Source organism: Staurois parvus, unplaced genomic scaffold (assembly GCF_062004578.1).
Source record: "Staurois parvus isolate SC_StPar_1 unplaced genomic scaffold, SC_StPar_1.0 ptg000436l, whole genome shotgun sequence".
Classification (NCBI taxonomy): domain Eukaryota; kingdom Metazoa; phylum Chordata; class Amphibia; order Anura; family Ranidae; genus Staurois; species Staurois parvus.
In genome coordinates, this window is record NW_028318232.1 from 6,415,539 (window position 1) to 6,439,603 (window position 24,065).

Consider the following 24,065-nt stretch of genomic DNA (forward strand, 5'->3'; position numbering starts at 1 on the left):
GTCTGGAACACATAGACATCACCAGACGCTGGGTTTCATCCCTGGTGATGCTCTGCCAGGCCTCTACTGCAACGGTCTTCAGTTCCTGCTTGTTCTTGGTGCATTTTCCCTTCAGTTTTGTCTTCAGCAAGTGAAATTAATGCTCAATCGTGTTCAGGTCACGTGGTTGACTTGGCCATTGCATAACATTCCACTTCTTTCCCTTAAAAAACTCTTCGGTTGCTTTAGCAGTATGCTTTGGGTCATTGTTCATCTGCACTGTGAAGCGGCGGCCAATGAGTTCTGAAGCATTTGGCTGAATATGAGCAGATAATATTGCCCAAAACACTTCAGAATTCATCCTGCTGCTTTTGTCAGCAGTCACATCATCAATAAATACAAGAGAACCAGTTCCATTGGCAGCCATACATGCCCACGCCATGACACTAAAACCACCATGCTTCATTGATGAGGTGGTATGCTTAGGATCATGAGCAGTTCCTTTCCTTCTCCATACTCTTCTCTTCCCATCACTCTGGTACAAGTTGATCTTGGTCTCATCTGTCCATAGGATGTTGTTCCAGAACTGTGAAGGCTTTATTAGATGTCGTTTGGCAAATTCTAATCTAGACTTCCTGTTTTTGAGGCTCACCAATGGTTTACATCTTGTGGTGAACCCTCTGTATTCACTCTGGTGAAGTCTTCTCTTGATTGTTGACTTTGACACACATACACCTACCTCCTGGAGAGTGTTCTTGATCTGGCCAACTGTTGTGAAGGGTGTTTTCTTCACCAGGGAAAGAATTCTTCGGTCATCCACCACAGTTTGTTTCCTGTGGTCTTCTGGGTCTTTTGGTGTTGCTGAGCTCACCGGTGCGTTCCTTCTTTTTAAGAATGTTCCAAACAGTTGTTTTGGCCACGCCTAATGTTTTTGCTATCTCTCTGATGGGTTTGTTTTGTTTTTTCAGCCTAATGATGGCTTGCTTAAACAGATAGTAACAGCTCTTTGGATCTCATCTTGAGAGTTGACAGCAACAGATTCCAAATGCAAATAGCACTCTTGAAATGAACTCTGGACCTTTTATCTGCTCATTGTAATTGGGATAATGAGGGAATAACACACACCTGGGCATGGAACAGCTGAGAAGCCTAATTGTCCCATTACTTTTGGTCCCTTAACAAGTGGGAGGCACATATGCAAACTGTTGTAATTCCTACACCGTTCACCTGATTTGGATGTAAATACCCTCAAATTAAAGCTGACAGTCTGCAGTTAAAGCACATCTTGTTCATTTCATTTCAAATGTATAGAGCCAAAAATGTTAGAATTGTGTTGATGTCCCAATATTTATGGACCTGACTGTAGACGTGTTGCCAACAATAATAACAATCATTGAGGATGCCAAAGAGAGAATATTTTTGTGATGTCTTTGATGTTTTTTTATATAGATTTGTAATAAATGGTACTATATTTTACAGCATTGTTTTAATTAATAGGTACCTTAAAAATCCCGCTCCTTAACTGTTTCTTGTTAAAATTTTCAAGGGATGTGGTGCAGTTATATTACCTTCCTTTCTTCCGCATAGATATTTTGTTGGAAAACAAATGGGGGTCACCAGAAAAACGCTCAGGTGAGTTAACCTTGGGTTATGGTTCCTGCTTTACTGCTGGAGGTGCGTTCCCAGACTGTGTCATGCGCACAGACAGTTTGTGGACTTGGCATATCAGTTTGCCAAGCCTGTGTAGAGTCCATCTTCACAGAAAATTGTTCTTGTTAAAGGCTTGTGATAATGTCATGCTTACTTCTAACGCAGGAGGTCAGGCATTATAGCTGGCTTCTGTGTTCTTTACATATAGCAGCTCCCTTCCATAAGGGAAGCAGGCCTAACAGTACTTGGTTGCCACTAGGACTTATACACAATACTAGAGTGCCTGGCTACCACATCGGGGCAGGCATGAACTGAGCACAGAAAACAGGTACATGCAGTTGGCAGACAGGCAGAGGGGTTCAATGACAGTCCAGGTACAGATCAGGCAAGCTTCAGAATAGTTAGGGTCAAAGCTACAGGCAAAAGGCAGGTAGGATTCAGAGAGAAGTCCAAGTTCCAATCCGAAGTTCTAAACTGGGAAATCCAAACAGCAAAGCAGACAAACATGGAGCTTGAAGCATGTGTTAAACGCATATCAAAACTACTGATGATACTGCAGGCTTGGCTGGCTTAAATCAGTTTTGGTTTCCATCCAGAGACTGGCCACATTAATCACCTTGCACGTCGACACAGAATGTATCACAACCTAAACCAGGTTGCTGTAATTAGACCAGCAGCTGTGATAGAGCAGGAGCGCTACACGCTTCTGACAATTTGACAAAAAATTGCAACAATCATCTTTTTATTCTACAAGGTTTCTGCATTTTATAATCAAATCATTTTATAGCCAAAAAAATACATATTTTATGTGCATGTACAAAAAATGAACAAAAAAAATGCTCTAAAGGGGGACTAGTTAGAGTGGTTAAAAACCCTTACACCTAAACAAACCCATGCAATAATTTATGTAACATACAGTTGCAAGAAAAAGTATGTGAACCCCGTGGGATTACGTGGAGTTTTGCATGAATTAGGCATAAAATGTGCTCTGAACGTCATCTAAGTCACAACAATAGAAGAACACAGTCTGCTGAACATAATACTACACAAACATTAGATGTTGCCATGGTTTAATTGCACATAACATGTAAACATTCACAGTGCAGGGAGGAAAAGTATGTGAACCTTTGGACTTGATAACTGGTTGACCCTCCTTTGGCACCAATAACCTCAACCAAACGTTTCCTGTAGTTGCAGATGAGACCTGCACAACGATCTGGAGTAATTTTGGACCACTCCTCTTCACAAAACTGTTTCAGTGTAGCAATATTCTTGGGATGTCTGGTGTGAATCGCTCGCTTAAGGTCATGCCACAGCATTTCAATCGGGTTGAGGTCAGGATTGTGACTGGGCCACTCCAGAAGGTGTATTCTGTGCTGTTGCAGCCATTGTTTTGTTGAATTACTTGTATGCTTTGGGTCACTGTCCTGTTGCATCACCCATCCTCTGCAGAGCTTCAGCTGGCGGACAGATGGTCGTACGTTTTCCTGCAAAATGTCTTGATAAACTCTGGAATTCATTTTCCCATCAATGACAACAATCCGTCCAGGCCCTGAGACAGCAAAGCAGCCCCAAACCATGATGCTCCCTCCACCATGTTTTACAGTGGGGATGAGGTTTTGATGTTGGTGTGCTGTGCCTTTTTTCCTCCACACATAGTGTTGTGTGTTCTTCCCAAACAACTCAATCTTGGTTTCATCTGTCCACAGTATATTTTGCCAGTAGTGCTGTGGAACATCCAGGTGCTCTTTTGCAAACTTCAAATGTGCTGCAATATTCTTTTTGGACAGCAATGGCTTCCTCCGTGGTGTCCTCCCATGTACTCCATTCTTGTTTAATGTTTTCCTTATTGTAGATGTGTCAACAAAAATGTTAGCATGTGCCAGAGATTTCTGTAGGTCTTTAGCTGACACTCTGGGATTCTTCTTTACCTCATGCAGCATTCTGCACTGTGCTCTTGCAGTCATTTTTACAGGACGACCACGCCTAGGGAGAGTAGCAACAGTGCTAAACTTTCTCCATTTGTAGACAGTCTGTCTTACCGTGGACACATGAACATCAAGGCTTTTGGAGATACTTTTGTAACCCTTTCCAGCTTCATGCAAGTCAACAATTCTTGATCGTAGGTCTTCTGAGAGCTCTTTTCTGCAAGGCATGGTTCACATCAGACAGTGCTTCTTGAAACCAGTAAACCCAAAACAGGTGTGTGTTTTTTAAGGGCAGGACAGCTGTCAGCAACACATCCAATATCATCACACTGATTGGAGTCAAGGTCTGCTCACTCCTGGCTCCAATTAGCTCTGGGAGAAATCATTAACTAGGGCCTCACATACTTTTTCCTCCCTGCACTGTGAATGTTTACATGTTATGTGCAATTAAACCATGGCAACATCTAATGTTTGTGTAGTATTATGTTCAGCAGACTGTGTTCTTCTATTGTTGTGACTGTTAAATCTAAATTATGATTCGGCACTTATATTGATGGCAAGCTTGCAAAATATTTGGTTTTTATGATTAGTCATAATTAATATTAATATGTGTAAGTGGTCTTTGACAAATGGTAGTATTTACTATTCTTCAATTATAGCTGAGACCAAAAGATATACAAGTTAAGCTGAAATAGTATATACCAGTTGAAGGTTGAGTATATTATATTTAGGCATAGAAGTATTTGGTAGTTATGTCAAGGTTATTAGAAGTGACTTACTATTACATTACGTATTTTCTGTGTATATTTAGTATATGTTTCTAACATTGATACATTTACGTCATTAGCTTATAATATTGGTACATCAGCATACATATGTTCCTGTCCATCAAACATCATATGTTTAGCATCTTTACCTTATATGAAATGGCTTTGCTAAGCAGTAATACTTTCCATAGAAGGTATTCAGATCACTAACTATGACGTACATTTGCCTCTTAAAAGTGCATGAGACACAGACACTCGGGGGGCACACACTCTCTCTCATACACACAAGCAACATGACTCTTGCATACACACGTCTGAGAAGCTGCAACAGGTGCATACTGAGATCACTTCCAGCTACAATTTAGTCACATCCGGCTTCTCCTTCTTTACAAAGTCATTGAGAAGGACAGCATGGCAAGGACAGGACAGCCATGACAGATAATGGTGACTTTTTCTTTGAACTTTCGCTTGTCAGTTTTACAGTAGTTTTATCTACATGGAACTGTTCATAATACACTTTACATTGTTTATTTGACACCATTGTGTGATAGAATAAAATCACACTTCATTTTTTTATTTCAATGGCTCTTTCATTCATAATCGCCTCAAGACACTAGAAGCAGTATTATATGTGTCTAAAAATCCAACATTTTGGCGAGCCAGCCATCGCCGAGTATTCCCATGCCTTGCTAAGGGGGAAAACGCACGATTCTGTGATTGTCAAGTCTTGGGAAACACACGGTGCAAAAATCCTAGCAGAACAGGCGATTAAACAGACGTGGACGAGAATTCCAGTGATTGAGCCGGGTCAAACGAGAAAATCTTCTGATTACGGTGAGTAACAATTATGGACTTTATTGATGACTTAGTTAATGAAAGCAAGTTAGAATTTAAAGATGTTTCTTTATATCCTGAAGACAGTCAGCTATGGCACTATATGTATAACGAATGTTTACAGGCCAATATTCAGATAGATAAATCTAGATTTACTGTGCACAGACAACGTAAAAAGATATCTAACATCTTAAATTTAGTAAGAATATTCAACAAAATGATTTTGAATGTTGATTTATCTGTTAAAAAAGCTTGTACATTAAAACAGACAGAATGTAGCACTGTACAGCATGAAAATTTGTCTCAAGATGCTCCTAGTTGCCCAAACTGTGACATTTTCTGTAATTACATAGAGAATCTTGAGGAACAAATTGACTCAGAGACAAATCTTTTGTTAAGACTGCAGAATGACAGTAAACAGGTTGCCATGATAAACACAGATGACAAACAGAGTGATTCAAAATCAGAGCCACGGCTGTCCGATATCTCTGAAAGTTCGGATATTGACTCTGATGACGAAACACAAATTAAACATAAAGACTTGTTATGTAAAACTGCAAAACTTAAGTTGCAAATACATAATCAATTAATGAAGGTTTTAAAAGACATCCCTGCTTATGATCCAGATAAAGATATTTATAGCAACATGGAAATATATGAAATGCATGTCAAATGCCATCAGATTTCAGATCATGACATAAATTATTTATTTCCGATGTGGCTACCAATTAAATTTATGTCTCGAATTAAAAATTCTGTTAACGATAAAGATCAGAAAAAACATAATGACGCGACAGACAGACTGCGACAATTGCTGTTATGTTCAACAGGTGAAGACGTACCTTCTGTAGAAATGCTAGAATTACTTCAGACCACTGCTGACGAAGACCCTTTTGAATTTAAGAATAAGTTTTCCAAAGCATATAAAATTATATTTGGAGTAGAAAATGAGGAAGACTCAGCTATGATCAAAGCTTTTGTAAAGAAATTCACGTATTTAGACCCAGTAACCATTGTCATAGCAGAGGAAAAACAAAATCTGAATGATATAGTAAGTTTCATTGACAAAATTCGAAGAAAATTGAAAAATAGCAATATCACTTATGAGGTAGCTGCGCTTCAAAGTGACAAAAACAGTCAGATTACAGTGCTGCCAGGAACTACAGGTCCCAGTAAGAATGACAACGACAGATGCAAGCAAGCGAGTCATAAAGAGCATACCACATGCTTTCACTGTCATAAACAAGGTCATATCAGACGCCATTGTTGGAAGTTTAAATTTTACTCACAAATAAAGACACTGGAAATAAAAAGTGAAAAAGCAGCTTTTGTACAACCTGCTGTGTTGTGTAATGATAAAAATTTAAATGAATTGCCTTATGCCTCAACAGTTAAACAAATTCACACTTTGACTAGAAACAACTGTTCTGACAACATGGTGAGAAGGGCTGTCACTGACAAAAATGGTTTATTACCAGTTCCAAAAATAGAATCACGTCCACATTCATCCCCGATATCGTTAGAATTTGTCGCTCCAATTGTATTGGATGACAATGGAAGGCCTTTTATAGACGGATTACTAAATGGTAAAAAGATCAAATTCCTAATTGACAGCGGATCTGAGATTAATCTGACCAGAGAAAACGTACCTGTGAAACCAAATTCCCCCATGTGTAAAATAAAAGGTTTTAATAATACAGGTCATTCCACTGCTAGACAGGTGCCTAATGTAACATTTGAAATACCTGGGCTAGTGAAAACTAACATTGATATTTGGTATAGTAATGCCACCGAGAATATTCTTGGCATTGATTTTATCAATAAGCAAAAGTGGATTATTGATATTACGACTAAAGTTATTTGGAGGAATCCATCTAGGCCCAAATCAATGTTAATGGATCCTTCTATATACAGTGATGTTGGTTTCAACTCTAAAATGTCTACAGCACAAAAATGGCCTGATACTGATGGTAATTATGCTTTACAAGAATTGGTAGAACGTTTTCCAAGTTTGTGGTCAAAATTTAAAAATGACATAGGAACATTGAAAGATACAGAATTGAATATTGAGGGAAAAGACCCCATACCCCTTAATCAATATGAATTACCACGAGAATCAATAGGACCACTTTCTGCCATTATTCAAGAGTTTGTACAACTTGGCATTTTAAAGAAAACACAATCTGTAGTAAATAACTGTATTTGGCCTATCAAAAATGCTGACAATTCATATTCTTTGTCAGTTGATTTCAGGACACTGAATAAACATATTACAAATAACAAAGCAGTTGTTCCTGATCATTCTAATATCAAGTTACCTTTAAAGGCCGAATCCAAAGTGTTTTCTGTTTTGGAAATCGATAACAGTCATTTTTCGATCCCCATAGCTAAAAGTTGTCAATACAAGTTAGCTTTTAAGTTTCAGAAAGAGACCTATGCATTCACTCGATTAGTAGCTGGTTTAGACATCAGTGATGGTATAGTCCATGAGTCCATAGAAAAAATTCTATCACAATTTTCAAGGCCAGAATGCATTTTTCAGCATGTAAATACAATTATGCTAAGTACGCAGAATGTTAACGAACATATTACTCTTTTGTCTGAGCTATTTATGTTGTTACAGGATGCAGGCCTAAAATTAAACCCGGACAGAGTTCAGTTGATGAAAAGTCAGGTGAAATGCTTTCACATGCAGATTAGTCAAGGAAAGAAACAATTATTGCAGGAAACAGTCAGAGCAATCACTGCCTTTCCAGTTCCTACAACACATAAAGCATTGCAACAATTTTTGAAAAACATAAATCATTGCAAAGAGTTTATACATGGTTTCGCAGAGAAAGTTAAGCCATTACATCATCTTTTGAAGAGTAAAAATAACTTAGTTGACCAATGGGGTCCAAATGAGAATAATGCTTTAAAAGTGTTGAAAAAGGATTTGCAGAATGCGCCAGCATTAGGTACTATTGAGGTTTGTTCCAATGCTCCTTTTGTTGTGAAAACTCATGTATCTGACAATGCAATTTCAGTAACTTTGTCTCAGTTAAAAGAAGGTGATGAAAGACTAATTAGTTACTTCTCCAGAAATTTATCACTATTGGAAAGAACTTTTACATCAGAGGCACAACAACTGTTGAGTTTCTTTTATGCAATCAAAGCTTCACAAAGCACAGTGAAGTCACATAGTATCATATTACAGTCTCCTGACAGTTCACTAAGAAGAATTCTTGAGGAAGATACATTCAGAGAATGCCGTGAAAAGTATCCTCAGTGGATAAGAGCACTGTTAGCCAAACACATTGTGATAGGTACAGCTGTATCAGACAAGTCTCTACCTCACATTCACAGCAACACATGCATTACTGAAGAACACTCTAACACCAGAATAATGACATCAGCACAGAAAACAGTTACGCATATTTCTAATATTATAGGGATGAGAACAAAGGCATAAACCTTTGTCATCTCTGGGGTGATACAAAACCTTTCTTTGTTTAATAAAACAGGGTTTTGCGGTCATGACCTATGATGAAATAGTGCGTCCTGTCATACCTAAATAACACACTACTTTTGTATTCTAGTTTAGGTAATTTCAGACAGGATTAGGATAGAGGTTTTCTGTAAAAGGAAATAGGAAGTAATGATACTTCACAATATGTGTTTCAAACTCATACACTGATTGTTCCATAATCATTTGTTGAAAAAGGTGCAAGACTAATGCAATGTTTGTGCCAAAGTAATGATACTGCATTTCTTTACAGAAATGACATCTAAAATCAAATATGAAGCGTAACAATCTCCTACAAGCCAACGTGAAGGAATTTGAACGTTAGAGATCTTCATATGGGCAGAAGATTGAACAAGAGCTCAATACTTCACACTTGTGACTGATTTATCGCGTTCAACAAAGATGTTTCTACTTTACAGAACTTAACGAAGATATTTTATAGACATTGCATGAAGAAAAGATTCATCAAGAGGAAATCTATTTATTAATGATAAAATAATTTATTATTGAAAATATTGTTATAGGTCACACATATACATTTTATTGATCCTTTTATTCCGATACTTACATCTATATTGGGATAATATTAATATTATTATTATTTTTTACATATTCATATACGGAATATTTTTTGGTTAAAACTTCATAGAGTTATTCCAGTTATTAGAATATCTTTTGTTAAAAGATTTAAGAAACATATTACTCTTATAGGAGCAATATAAACTTATGACACATTTTAGAATGGAAAGTATATTTCCGGAGAGTTAAAATATTATACAAATATGGAAATATAATACATTAATTATTATTACATCATTTAATTATTTTTATTATTATTATTATTATTATTACTATTATCATATATCAATTAACATTATGATTAAGAATTTTTAGGAAGAGAAACTGAAAGATTAGGTATAGAGTTTTGAAGGAAAGTTATTTTTGATTGGTCCAGTTATGAGGAATATATACGATCATTTGGTATAAGACTGTGTGTATGGGACATGAATAAAGTGTGCATTGATTAAGCATTAATTTTGAACTAATCATAATAAGGGGGACATGTTAAATCTAAATTATGATTCGGCACTTATATTGATGGCAAGCTTGCAAAATATTTGGTTTTTATGATTAGTCATAATTAATATTAATATGTGTAAGTGGTCTTTGACAAATGGTAGTATTTACTATTCTTCAATTATAGCTGAGACCAAAAGATATACAAGTTAAGCTGAAATAGTATATACCAGTTGAAGGTTGAGTATATTATATTTAGGCATAGAAGTATTTGGTAGTTATGTCAAGGTTATTAGAAGTGACTTACTATTACATTACGTATTTTCTGTGTATATTTAGTATATGTTTCTAACATTGATACATTTACGTCATTAGCTTATAATATTGGTACATCAGCATACATATGTTCCTGTCCATCAAACATCATATGTTTAGCATCTTTACCTTATATGAAATGGCTTTGCTAAGCAGTAATACTTTCCATAGAAGGTATTCAGATCACTAACTATGACGTACATTTGCCTCTTAAAAGTGCATGAGACACAGACACTCGGGGGGCACACACTCTCTCTCATACACACAAGCAACATGACTCTTGCATACACATGTCTGAGAAGCTGCAACAGGTGCATACTTCCAGCTACAATTTAGTCACATCCGGCTTCTCCTTCTTTACAAAGTCATTGAGAAGGACAGCATGGCAAGGACAGGACAGCCATGACAGATAATGGTGACTTTTTCTTTGAACTTTCGCTTGTCAGTTTTACAGTAGTTTTATCTACATGGAACTGTTCATAATACGCTTTACATTGTTTATTTGACACCATTGCGTGATAGAATAAAATCACACTTCATTTTTTTATTTCAATGGCTCTTTCATTCATAATCGCCTCAAGACACTAGAAGCAGTATTATATGTGTCTAAAAATCCAACAGTGACTTAGATGACGTTCAGAGCACATTTTATGCCTAATTCATGCAAAACTCCACGTAATCCCAAGGGGTTCACATACTTTTTCTTGCAACTGTATAGTGATTTATGTGACCCAAAAATACAAAACTTGCCATTCTTCTGTCTTTATTTTGGGCTTCAGGTTCAAAGGACCACTGGTGGGCATTTTGCACCTAAAGCTCTCTTAGTCACTCTTGCAAGCCAAAGCTGGGCTAGGAGGGTGAGAGATGCTTTCCCTGTCAGAGTTCTATGATAAATGAGGACATTTGCGCATCTTCATGCATGAGAAAGCATGTGAAGTCATGGACAGGAAAGGGCTGGGAGCAGGGGCGGACTGACAACTCATGGGGCCCCCATGCAATAGGGGATCATGGGGCCACTGTGTCCTCATCCACACTGAAACCACACCCACAAAAACCTATGAAAGGTACTAGGGGCATCTCATGGGGCCTCCTACTGACCCTGGGCCCTTGGGCAGTGCTCAAGTGCACGAATGGTCAGTCCGCCCCTGGCTGGGAGAACAAACACCTACAATGGTACTAGGAAGTGCCTGTCTGCAGGCACATTCAGCTGCACAAGGCAAGCATTGTCAGTGGAAGTGAGTAGGTTTGCTGAATGTCTGGATTAGATGGATTCATTTATTATATTTCTCAAATAAAATAGAGGGGGGGGGGGAGTAATTTCTGACTGAATTCCACTTTAAGGTGTGTATGTGTTGGGGAGGAGGGTCGAGGTGCCACTGACCACCAATAATTGCGATACTGTGAGAAAGAAGAAAATGAATGCAAGCAAACCCAAATTTGTGGTCTGTTTTCCTTTATACTATATCACAGCACTAAAAACTGAAAATTGGCCTGGTAATGAAGGAGTATATACATGCTAGTACTCAACAGAACAACTACAGTAAAAGGTTACATTTGAAATTTTGCTGTATATATAGTCTCACCATTTTGAGATTCCTGTATTCCTCCTGCTTTCAATTCCCACAGAGTAAAACAGAGACAAGTCAAAAAAGCAGAACAGGCTTTGTTTAGATTACTGTTCCTTGAAAAATTGAAATATTTTGTTAGTGTAATTGATCAAGAAACGTGTAGCCACAAAATAATAGTGATTAATAGTAATTAGGTGAAGATGTAGATAGATAAATAGATAGGTAGATAGATATTTATATATACTGTACTGTATATATAATAGAGATACACTAATTGATGAAATTCTGTTTTTGTAACTGCAGGGTTTCTGCCACCTGCACAACCATTCCCCCACAGCAGCTTATTATTATGCTCCATTGGTTGCAGGCTCTAATATGCCATTACACACAATTCAGGGACAGCAAGCCTGCATTGTAACTGATTATGGCAAAGGCCCACCCACAGCCTTGACTGTTGAATAGAACAGGAGAACAGGAAAGCTCCAGCTGCTGGCGAGCGAGGGGTAAGGCAAGCAAAATTGCATTTTTAATGATACACTAGATAAAAACAAGCATTTATCTTGCAGTGTGGAACAAGCCCAACTGCAAGGGTAACATTGGATTGTAAACACCTATGCTTCAAAACACCTCAGAGTTTATATCTCTTGGGTACTCTCTAGGTGATCCGAGTGGAAGTAGGAATAGGTACCTGTCCAAACCAAATACCCACTCCCCCCAAAAAAATAAATGTGTCCCCTTTTGGGTGATGTTCCACTTTAATTAGCTCCACTTTCGTAAGATATAAACTGTTTGTTATTTTTTAATTTGGCATATTAATTGAGCCACAATGTAAAAGTGGCACATTTTAGAACTACCTGAATTTGGTGCAGGAGTTGCTATCAGAACCAAAAGTGTTGCATATGCTTCATGAATTTAGCACAACACATTAACAAGAGGTGAAGTATGAGACATAGTGGTGACGCTTGGAAGCTGAGTGTCGAAGGAAAAAAGGAAAAATGAAAATAAAAAAATAATGATAAAATAAAAGTATATGCGAGTGTGTGAAAGTATTGCAAATAAGTGTAATAATAATTTATTCTGACCATTGAAATGAATTAACACTCATTGTTTACAAGCGTCAAATGTTTTTTTCTACCAAAACATTGCTGCTCTTGGATGCACTGGCAGTGATTTTTTTTCCTGCCTCTAAACTCACTAAACACTAAATGCTGCTAAAAGTCTATGAAGGAGAGGGCGCACCAACCTAGTGCATTATCTAAAAGATTTTTAATATAAATCCAAAATAAAATTACTCACAAGTATAGAAGTAAAAATGCTCATCAAGCCACACTTCCGTGACCAATTCCAGATAGGACAGTCTCCAGGACAGTCTCCAGCCCAAGAGGGCCACACCGGGATCCCTTAAGACTGACACGTTTTGAAGGAATGACCTTCTTTCTCAGAGTCTAGCTACAAATGATCTCTCATCCAGCTAAATAACCATGTCCACATCATGAGAACCAGGAGTACTTCCCCCTTGTGACCTCTCATGGGAAGAGACCAACCAATACAAGATGTTTTAAAAAAAATCTAAATATATCAGGAAATCTATATTATGAAAAGCCTATCAGTGTGATGTTCCCCATAATGTTGTCTTATCAAAATGGTAATAATATTAAGTAAAATGTCATTTCAGAGTAGTGTACATTACCTTTTTGGCAGGTAAGCAGGATAATGGTATGCTTTGTGGCAGAGACATCCGAGTTACTCAGAACTGACACTTCATTTTGCACAGACTGGTGGTCACATACTTGCTGGAATGCACACTGCTGTCCAAAACTGTAAGTGTGGGCCGGAAAAGCATTCCAGCCAGCACTTCCAGTCATTTATGGGAGAACACTACCAGCAGGTCAAAGGTACTGCTATGGGGGCCAGGTTCGCTCCTAGCTATGCAAATTTATTTATGGAATATTAAGAAAACTTCTACATTTGGAGGAATAATTCCTATGGAGCGAAACTGGTCCTCTATGCCAGATATATAGATGACATTTTAATCATTTAGGGTGGTTCACATAAAGAGCTGAGTGATTTTCTTCATTACTGCACCAATAATCCTTATGGAATTACATTCACTCACGTAGTGGATGATGAATGCCTAATATTCCTTGATTTGGAACTCAGAGCTGATTCAGAAAGGAATATTTATTCTAAAACCCACTTTAAACCGAGTGGGGGCAACTCATACCTGCATCACCATCCCAGATGGATACACAATGTACCATATGGACAATTTTGCATGTTCTGGCAGACATGTACAAGGAAAGAGGATTATGAGGAACAAAGTGTGATACTTAAAAAGATATTTAGAGAAAAAGGTTCTGAAGATTCATATATAGAAGGAGCATGTATTAAATATTTGAAACTGTATGATAATGCAATTAATACGGCGCTAAATGAGCAAAATTAGATAAAACAAAGTATAAACCATGTAATAGCTGACATATATATAAGGAATGGCTGACATATATATAAAGAGTGAAGTAGACAGCTATACGGATAACATGCATGAAGGTGAGCAAACACGTGAATAATGTCCTTAATGAATAAACATAAGGTGAATGGTGTCCTTAATGGGTCACACAGACTTCATGCAGGTGTGAGCCACACTGTGCCAATCCTCTAAGGCTGGGGTGCCCCCTCACCTTCCTGCTCAGGCCCCCAGGGACCAAAGAGCTTGTAATGCTGTTTGTAATGATCCTGCTGGTCAGTGGATCCTGCTGGTAATAGTGGTGTCACTCACTCCTCCTGGTAGGTCTTAGTGTGGAATAGTGACCTCAGCACTGCCCGTGGTGTCTCTCCGATAAAGGCTCTCCAGTACGGTCACCAGTGAGGCAAGAGAGACTTACATAGTGTAAAACCTTTTATTATAGTAAAAAACAACCAAGAGCCTACTTACACGGGTCTAATAGTAAGCAGGCCTTTACACCTCTCCAAGGGTGTACTGTATTCAGGACTTGGAGCACCAAGATGGCGTCCACGCCGGATATGACGTCAAACCGTCGATCGTAGGAAGCTCCTCCCTCTGGCGTATCTACGCGTTACGTCACTCAAACACGTGACTTCATCAGGAGCGCCGTATTAATTGGTTTTATATTGAGTTGTTGTTTTTGGTGCTGTGGCTGTGGCACTACTAATACAGGCTGCTTTAATCATCTAATCATTTACATCTACATTTTGGCGCAGGAGAATATTCTTTTATTGTATGATAATGCATCCGCCCCTCAAACAAAACCTATATGAAAGAGCAGATCTGACAATTTTCAAGCTAAGAAAACCACAGGATCTAAGTAGTCTAGTTGCGCTTAGTAGAATCAGAAAATATAATAAACCTGGTGCCATGCAAAGTAGAAAATGGACAACCTTGTATGATCAAAAAGGCAGCTACAAATGTGGTGTAAAAAATTGTGGTACATATGCTTACATGTGGCACTGCAAACAAACTATTGGGATGGATAGGAAAGCCCACCATATAAAACAATTTATCAACTGCGGCACTGCCTATGTTGTTAATGGGATTATATGCCCATGCCACCGACTGTATATAGGCTGCACCTACTCCCCTTAAAAGTTAGGATTGGGGAACATAAATGTGGGATCAGCAAAAATAAAGAGAAATATTCCAACCCTTGTCACTTTAGTAAAGTACACCACAGTGACCCCTTGGGTTTAAAAGTATTTGGTACTGAGGCAATAGAGGGCAATGTAGATACACGGAGAAGACACCAGAGAGTCTATAAACGTGAAGCTTACTGGATCTTCACCCTTGGAAGTCTAGCTCCTGCTGGCCTCAATGAGGATCCTGAAATGCATAATATCATCCAATAGCCTTTTTAGACCACATCCAGTTTATTTTTTTCTTGCTACAGCATCCTATTAGTACTAATATATCCACCTAATGTTTTATTAGAGATGTCTCACTGATTGTATTAGCATCTTATTTATATTGTCATTGAGTCATATTAATTCTATATATTTATATATTTTTTACACACATTTCTATTGCTATTTCATGTTTTTATGATGTAATTTTATGTACAAAGGTCTCTATATAGATACCTTGGCATTTTTAAGTCATTTTATTTTTACCAAAGTAAACACCATGCTACACCATTAGGGGTCACCAGTTGATCCCTTCCAGTATTGCATTCACTTTCATTTCATTTTTATAGTATAGTTATCTATGCTTGGTATCTGGGAAATTGATTATACATGTCCCCTTTAAGAGGAATTTTAGTTCGGATTTTTTGTAAACACATCATGAGAGCCATGGATCCCCCCCTCTTGTCCTTCCAGCATAAAGGTGATAGTAATATACCAAAAGGTAGCCCCATATATATTTATATATAGTATATATTTTTATTTCTAGTTAGTTGTATATTGTGAGAACTAGCATCAACTGTAGAGTTTTTAAAGCACACAGCCATTCTCTTTCTTCTTTTTCAGGGCCATTTTAGCCCAATTTTATTTAAAAGAAAGTTCCAGAAATTTCCCTCACAGGGGTTTTCAGCATTTCACTCTTCAAAAAACAAAAAAAAAACAAAACAAGGCCGCTCTGGCCTTCCACTCCAGGCTCACAGCTGTCTCCTTCCTAAATGGGTTTTCTTCACACAACTAGCAGCCACTTGCACATAGCTAGCAGCCCCTTGCTGCTCTGGCTCCTACCTCTCGTAGGTGCAGCTCTCCTGACTCCAGGGCAATGACCTCCTGTGGAGCCTAGAATCATGGTTAGGCCTCTACAAAAAGGCCTGCACACACCTATGCAATCAGTGTGCTGAGGGTTCTGAAAACACGGACCCAGGATTGGAGATTTCATCCCTCCCAGAAATCTCTAGGCTCCAGATCCCAAAACGGACTTTATGGATAAATGAGGAAACTGAAAAGCCAGTTTCCTCTGCATTAAATAAACCCTCTGGAGCCCCTCAACCTGTATAGTTGAGAATCCAGGGTTATAAGCTTGATAGGATACCGCATTGCCACAAAATGTATATACAGTATCTCACAGAAGTGAGTACACCCCTCACATTTTTTTGTAAATATTTTATTATATGTTTTCATGTGACAACACTGAAGAAATCACACTTTGCTACAATGTAAAGTAGTGAGTGTACAGCTTGTATAACAGTGTAAATTTGCTGTCCCCTCAAAATAACTCAACACACAGCCATTAATGTCTAAACCGCTGGCAACAAACGTGAGTACACCCCTAAGTGAAAATATCCAAATTGGGCCCAATTAGCCATTTTTCCTCCCCGGTGATATGTGACTTGTTACTGTTACAAGGTCTCAAGTGTGAATGGGGAGCAGGTGAGTTAAATTTGGTGTTATCGCTCTCACTCTCTAATACTGGTCACTGGAAGTTAAACATGGCACCTCATGGCAAAGAACTCTCTTAGGATCTGCAGATTGCCATGACCCTGAAACTGAGCTGCAGCATGGTGGCCAAGACCATACAGAGGTTTAACAGGACAGGTTCCACTCAGAAAAGACCTCGCCATGGTCAACGAAAGAAGTTGAGTGCACATGCTCAGAGTCATATCCAGAGGTTGTCTTTCGGAAATAGAAGTATGAGTGCTGCCAGCATTGCTGCAGAGGTTGAAGGGGTGGGGGGTCAGCCTGTCAGTGGTCAGACCATATGCTGCACACTGCATCAAATTGGTCTGCATGGCTGTTGTCCCAGAAGGAAGCCTCTTCTAAAGATGATGCACAAGAAAGCCCGCAAACAGTTTGCTGAAGACAAGCAGACTAAGGACATGGATCACTGGAACCATGTCCTGTGGTCTGATGAGACCAAGATAAACTTATTTGGTTCAGATGGTGTCAAGCGTGTGTGGTGTCAACAGGTGAGGAGTACAAAGACAAGTGTGTCTTGCCTACAGTCAAGCATGGTGGTGGGAGTGTCATGGTCTGGGGCTGCATGAGTGCTGCCGACACTGGGGAGCAACAGTTCATTGAGGGAACCATGAATGCCAACATGTACTGTGACATACTGAAGCAGAGCATGATCCCCTCCCTTTGGAGACTGGGCAGCAGGGTAGTATTCCAACATGACAACGAACCCAAACACACCTTCAAGATGACCACTGCCTTGCTAAAGAAGCTGAGAGTAAAGGTGATGGACTGGCGAAGCATGTCTCCAGACCTAAACCCTATTAAGCATCTGTGGGGCATCCAGCATAGAGTCTGACAATGAGTCCAAGGATTTCATCCCGATACCTAATGGCAGTCAGGGTGCCATTATCTAGCCTGTAGAGATCTGTGCTCCCTCCATGGATATGCCTCCCCAGACCATCACTGACCGAAAACCAAAACGGTCATGCTGAACAATGTTACAGGCACCATAATGTTCTCCAGACCCTTTCACATCTGTCACATGTGCTCAGGGAGAACCTGCTCGCACCTGTGAAAAGCACAGGGTGCCAGTGGCAGAACTGCCAATTCTAGTGTTCAATGGTAAATGTCAATCAATGGTGCCAGACGTCGGGCCCTAAGGCCACCCTCATGAAGTCTGTTTCTGATTGTTTGGTCAGAGACATTCACACCAGTGGCCTGCGGGAGGTCATTTTGTAGGGCTCTAGCAGTGCTCATCCTGTTCCTCCTTGCACAAAGGAGCAGATACCGGTCCTGCTGATGGGTTAAGGACCTTCTATGGCCCTGTCCAGCTCTGCTAGAGTAACTGCCTGTCTCCTGGAATCTCCTCCGTGCTCTTGAGACTGTGCTGGGAGACACAGCAAACCTTCTGGCAATGGCACACATTGATGTGCCATCCTGGAGGAGTTGGACTGCCTGTGCACCCTCTGTAGGGTCCAGGTATCGCCTCATGCTACCAGTAGTGACACTGACCCTAGTGAAATGCAAAACTAGTGAAAGTCAGAAAAGATGAGTAGGAAAAAAAATGTCAGTGGCCTCCACCTGTAAAACCATTCCTGTTTTGGGGGTCGTCTCTTTGTACCCATGTAGTGCACCTGTTAATTTTTATTAACACCAAAGCAGGTGAAACTGATTAACAACCCTCTGCTACTTAACTGACCAGATCAATATCCCACAAGTTTAATTGACTTGATGCTATACTCTGAATTAAAAGTGTTCCTTTAATTTTTTTTTGAGCAGTGTATATTATATACAGGGCTCAAAATTTCCACTCGCCTGCTCGCATTTGACGAGTGGAAATATGGTGGGGGCAAGTGTGTCCAGACTGCAGCATGGGAAACTGACAGTGGTGGGGACAGTTACAAGCACTGATCTCCCTGTATGGCTTTCAATGGAGCAACTGGAAGCTGATTCTCCTCTTCTTCCTCCCCTGGCTTCCAGCTGTTTCATTGAAAGCCATACAGGGAGATCGGTGTATGTAACTGTCCCCACCGCTGCACCGATCATCCCCAACCGTCCATTGGATTTCAGTTTCTTTCCGGGCTCCCCTGTGTGCTCCTTAGTGCACAGCCATTCCCCCCATCCTCCGCACCAATAAGAGAGAAAGAGGCTGAATCTGCTCTGTCTCTCCTGTGCCCATCCACACTCCAGTCATGCAACTTCTAAGGGAATGTGTGTGCAGGAAATTGTATACAGAGTAGCCGCCAGCGCCTTAATGCTTCTGACTGAGCCAGTGAACTGGGGGCCATCCATGTGGGTCCTACCTTCCTCCCCTCCTTCCTTCTTTCCTTCCTTCCTTCCTCCCTTCCCTTCCTCTCCTCCCTTCCTTCCTCCCCTCCCTTCCTTCTTTCCTTCACTCCCTTCATTCCTTCCTTCCCTCCCACCCTTCCTTTCTTCCTTCCTCCATCCATTCCTTCCTTCTTTTTCTCCCTTTCCATCCTTTCCTTTCTCCCCTTCCTTCCTTCACTTTCTTCCTTGTTTCGCTACTCCATTCCTTCCTTCCTTCCTTTCTCCCTTCCTTCCCTCCATCCATTACCTTCCTTCCTCCCTCCATCCATTCCCTCCCTCTCTTCCTTCCTTCCCTCCCTTCCTTCCTCCATCCATTCCCTTCCGTCCTTCCTTCCTCCCTCGCATCCTTCTTTACGTCCCACCCTTCCTTTCTTCCTCCCTCCATCCATTCCCTTCCTTCTTTCCTCCCTCCATCCATTCCCTTCCTTCTTTCCTCCCCCCATTCCCTTCCTTTCTCCATCCATTCTCTCTCCTTCTTTCCAAAACTCTCTCCCTCTCCTCCTCCCCTTTCCTATGTTGTCCTCCAGCAATAGAATTTCATGAGTGCAGCCAACAGAGTTTAGTTTTGTGTGGTAGTAGTTGGTCCCATGTGGGGACATCTGATGTAAAGGGAAATGTGATGGAGACACCTAATGTAAAGGGGGACTCTGATGGGACAGCTGATGTAAAGGAGGACACCTGATGGGTGTTTATTTAATATTTATTGTTGTAACTTTATTCTGCATAAAACATTTAACAGAGTCATTTCATGAGATAATTTACGAGGTCATGTTTAGGGGCAGGGCAGGGTAGGGGTTGGGTGGGGCAAAAGGTGGAGAGTAACTCTTAAGACCTGGCTAGTAGCTCAGGACTTAATATTTTGAGCCCTGTGTATATATATATATATATATATATATATATATATATATATATATATATATATATATATATATATATTGCTCTTCAGTTCCCAAGAGAGCAGGTTCTGCCCACTATGAATGTGTCAAATGTGTGCTGCCCCTAACAAATTTAGAAAGATCACCCTAGTGGCTGTAATTTACATCAGGCATACTTTGGACTCAAGTGGATGGCGTTGGTCGGAAGTGACGTAACAGCCGACCAGAAGTACTACTGCCTACACTTCTGGTTTTGGACAGCGGCGTGCATTCCAGCACATCTGCGACCCCCAGTCTTGGCAAAACTAAGTTGTTAGGGTTAATCAGTATCAATTCTGAGTAACTTGCATACCTCTGCCACAAAGCATATCATTATTCTGCATACCTATCAAAAAGGTAATGTACACTACTCTGAAATGGCATCCTAATATTATTCCCATTTTGATAAGACAACATTATGGGGAACATCACACTGATAGGCTTTTTATATAATGGATTTCCTTATATATTTCTATTTTTTTTTGGAACATCTTGTATTGGTTGGTCTCCTCCCATGAGAGGTAACAAGGGGGAGGTACTCCTGGTTCTTATGATATGGGTATGTTTATGTAGCTGGCTGAGAGATCATTTGCAGCTAGGTTCTGAAGTCATTCCTTCAGGGAACCCGGTGTGGCCCCACTGTGCTTTGGAGACTGTCCTATCTGGAATTATTTAGTCACGGACTGTAAGTGTGGCTTGATGAGCATTTTTGCTTCTATGTTTGTGAGTAGTTTTATATTGGATTTATATTAAAAATCTTCGGGATAATGCACTAGGTTGGTGCACCCTCTCTTTTTTCTGTTGTTTCCCTCTCGTTGCTACAGGACATCCCCAGTCCTAGAGGGCAACATGGTTTCATGTGATTATCCATCTATCAACTGGGTTATTGCACTTATGCGCCAGAGACTATTCTTGTTGTTGAAAAGTCTATGTGTGCATGGACACACAGGATAACATGGAGGGGCATTTAGAATCAGGAAAAGAAAAATACCTGATGCCCCTAAAAGCAGCTGTAAATACACCCTGTGTGCATGAGACCTTATACTCACCTCAAAGTTTACTATCTACTGTAGGTCCTGTTGCAGAATATCAGAGAGGTAGCAGCCCAGAACCGGAACAATGTCCATTCTATACTGCACTTTTATGGTTTGTTAGCCCCTTTGAAAGAGGACTTTCTCTAGTTTAATTCCAAAAGTACAAATATCCAATTTCCATTGGTCCAGTGGCATCTTACCCTCACATTAGCTACCAACTGCTAGCTGTGGCAGTCTTCCCTGAAAGTGCATATCTCTGTGTGTGGGCATTCTAGTTTACATGATAACTTATGTAATCTCAAAAGCATATGGAAATCACAAAGCTGCTCTATGCACCACTTATTGTGTACCAGATTAATGGCAGGTGAATTTGTCTCTGTGTGGTCTTATTTTACCTTTCCAAAGCAAGCTCTTTTCTCATCTCTCTTCCTCTAAACAAGGATCAGGTTAACAAATCACTGTGAGCATGATCTCATGATATTGGGTGGCAGCAGTTTGTACTGTTTTTGGTTGCATCCTGCATCCATATTGGGGAACTTTGGGTTCTCATGATAATTTACCAGTGTGCTGGTGAATTTCTGAGGACAAGCGACAGATGGCAATACCTTGCACATCAACCAGCTTGCCTTCCTTTTAATCCCTGGACCCCGATCCATGACATGCAGATTACCAGTCCTAGATGATAATCAAGTATTTTCTCTACTTGCTAAAAAATCTCTTAGATACGGTGGCTGCATTGGTTTTTATTTTTCACACTAAGGACTGGAAAGCTGCAATAAATTACATTTTTGTTCTTGGGTTTAGTTATGCTTTAATGTACTTCCATTGCTGCAGAAAAGCTAGCTATAAGTTGTTAGCCCGTTACTTGTTCCCTGAAAAAGGACTTTATGTAAAAAGAAGATGTAAATGGAAAATCCATGACTTTCTAGGATACCAGCTTTCTGCCTGGACTGTTGATGCAGTTATAAGAAGACTTCATTAGAGCATACACACTGTCCTTGTGCATCTGTTTATATGTGGACTAGCCATAGCTACCTATCACTATGGATAGCTAATCTTGAATGAGTTTGGAAAATGTACTAGCTGAACCCCGAGAGGAATGTAACACAAATAATGAGTATTTTCATCATTTGTGATTAGTGTTTTATCCCTACCAGTCACTTATATTGACAATTCCTTTGAATTGCTAGAATATGAATTCACCAGTTTCTTTTAAAGGCAAAACTGAAGTCTGACATATCTTACTTGTTATGCAGGCAGGCTACATAACAAGTAAAAGATTATAGCATATTATGTTACTATGTGTTTGCACATAGTGGGAAGGTACCTTGTGCTGGACACAAAACTGCTGCTCTCATATAGGGAGCATCGGTCTGGGTCTTCTGCAGTCTGACACGCCCACAAAGCTATTTGGTTATGTCAATGTGTAAAGTGGATATGAATGAGAGTGACTTTTTCATTATCAATCAGGTGATGCACTTGCAGTTGTAATGAGGAAAATTGCAGGGTCTGCATCCCTTTAGAAGTAAACAACCTTGTTGGAGTATTTCACCAAAAATGAATTTTTTTTTGCAGAGGATGCCTAAAATCTGACTTGTAGCTTAGTATGGACTACTGGGAAAATAAGTCAGCAAATACACAATTATATTTCTGGTGAAATTCTGTACAATCTGTGTACCTCCTGTTTGCCATATTGCATTTAATTTTTTTTATAACATTCAACTACAACAGTTTGTGTAGCAATTGAATATGCTACATTATTTTATTTTTTATTTGCTATTTTTTCCCCCATGAAAGTGGAGTTACCCTTTAAGCAACCAGAAAAATAGCCACTTTACAATGGTTTCTTCTGTATTCAACTTGTATATTGTCTCTTCAGTTTTGCAAGTGTACAACTTCTGCAAACCTATTGTGCAGAGACTACCTATCTCTGAGAAACATGAATACTATCCTACTGCAAAAACTTTGTAACCATCTGTTCTTAGCATATTAAATGCACTACTGTTGTGGACTCCCTCCTTGCTGACAAATGCTTAATAAAGTGATGTTAGTGACATACAGTAAAATACATGTGGTAAGCAATTTGGTACTCTGCTGAACATTACACTAACCTTTGACCCAAGCACAATGTTGATTTCACTTCCATGGATAATCTAATGAATGAAGCAGACGCTACAAAGTGGAATATGAATAATAAAATAGAAAAGAATACATTGTCACCAAAATGGCCTTGGATACAGTTTTAAAGATAGTACTGACATTTTCTGTTTGACCAGTCACTATTTATGAATATCATTATGTGATGCTACCCCCATAGGGCCACTGGTATAAACTGGTTCTTCCTTAAAAGTACAGAGGTTGCCCACCACCACAAGCTCCAGTCCATTCACAGTGGCTACAATAACACACTATAGGGGATGCATTTTCAAGATTTATTGCTTGAAAAACATTAACAGAAGAGGGGTTAGGGCATTGAATACTCTAAAACAAATAGCACATAGCAATTAGAGGAAAATCTTCTCCTTAAACCGGTAGTAAACCGTCCAGAAAAAAAACAAAATAATAAAACAAAATAATGGGCCCCCTGCAGGTTTAGGTCATAATGTACTAGTATGCACTGCATACTAGTACATTATGACAGATTTACCTGTACACAGAGTCCTCCAGCACCATGCTGTCACAGCTCCCTGGAGTCACCATCTTCACCCAGTCTTCCTTCCGGGTTCAAGGGCAACGGCAGGATGAATGGCCGTAGTCGCGATGACTGCACATGCACGTGAGAGCTCTCAGCTGCGGCAAGGAGCTGTGGAAGTCCGGCTGTGTGAATATCTCCTAAACAGTGCAAGTTTAGGAGATATT

The 24,065-nt window shown here is 39.6% G+C and overlaps 1 protein-coding gene across 1 annotated transcript in view; it reads right to left on the reverse strand.

The window, feature by feature from the left end:
* The window catches only part of MEI1 (meiotic double-stranded break formation protein 1), a 576,193-nt gene that overhangs the window by 278,336 nt on the left and 273,792 nt on the right, over positions 1 to 24,065 (reverse strand). The window contains exons 17-18 of the mRNA XM_089687729.1: positions 23,318 to 23,378; positions 11,579 to 11,676 (exon numbers count right to left, since the gene is read on the reverse strand). Coding sequence (XP_089543855.1) covers positions 11,579 to 11,676; positions 23,318 to 23,378 — 159 coding nt within the window. The remainder of the gene's footprint in view (positions 1 to 11,578; positions 11,677 to 23,317; positions 23,379 to 24,065) is intronic.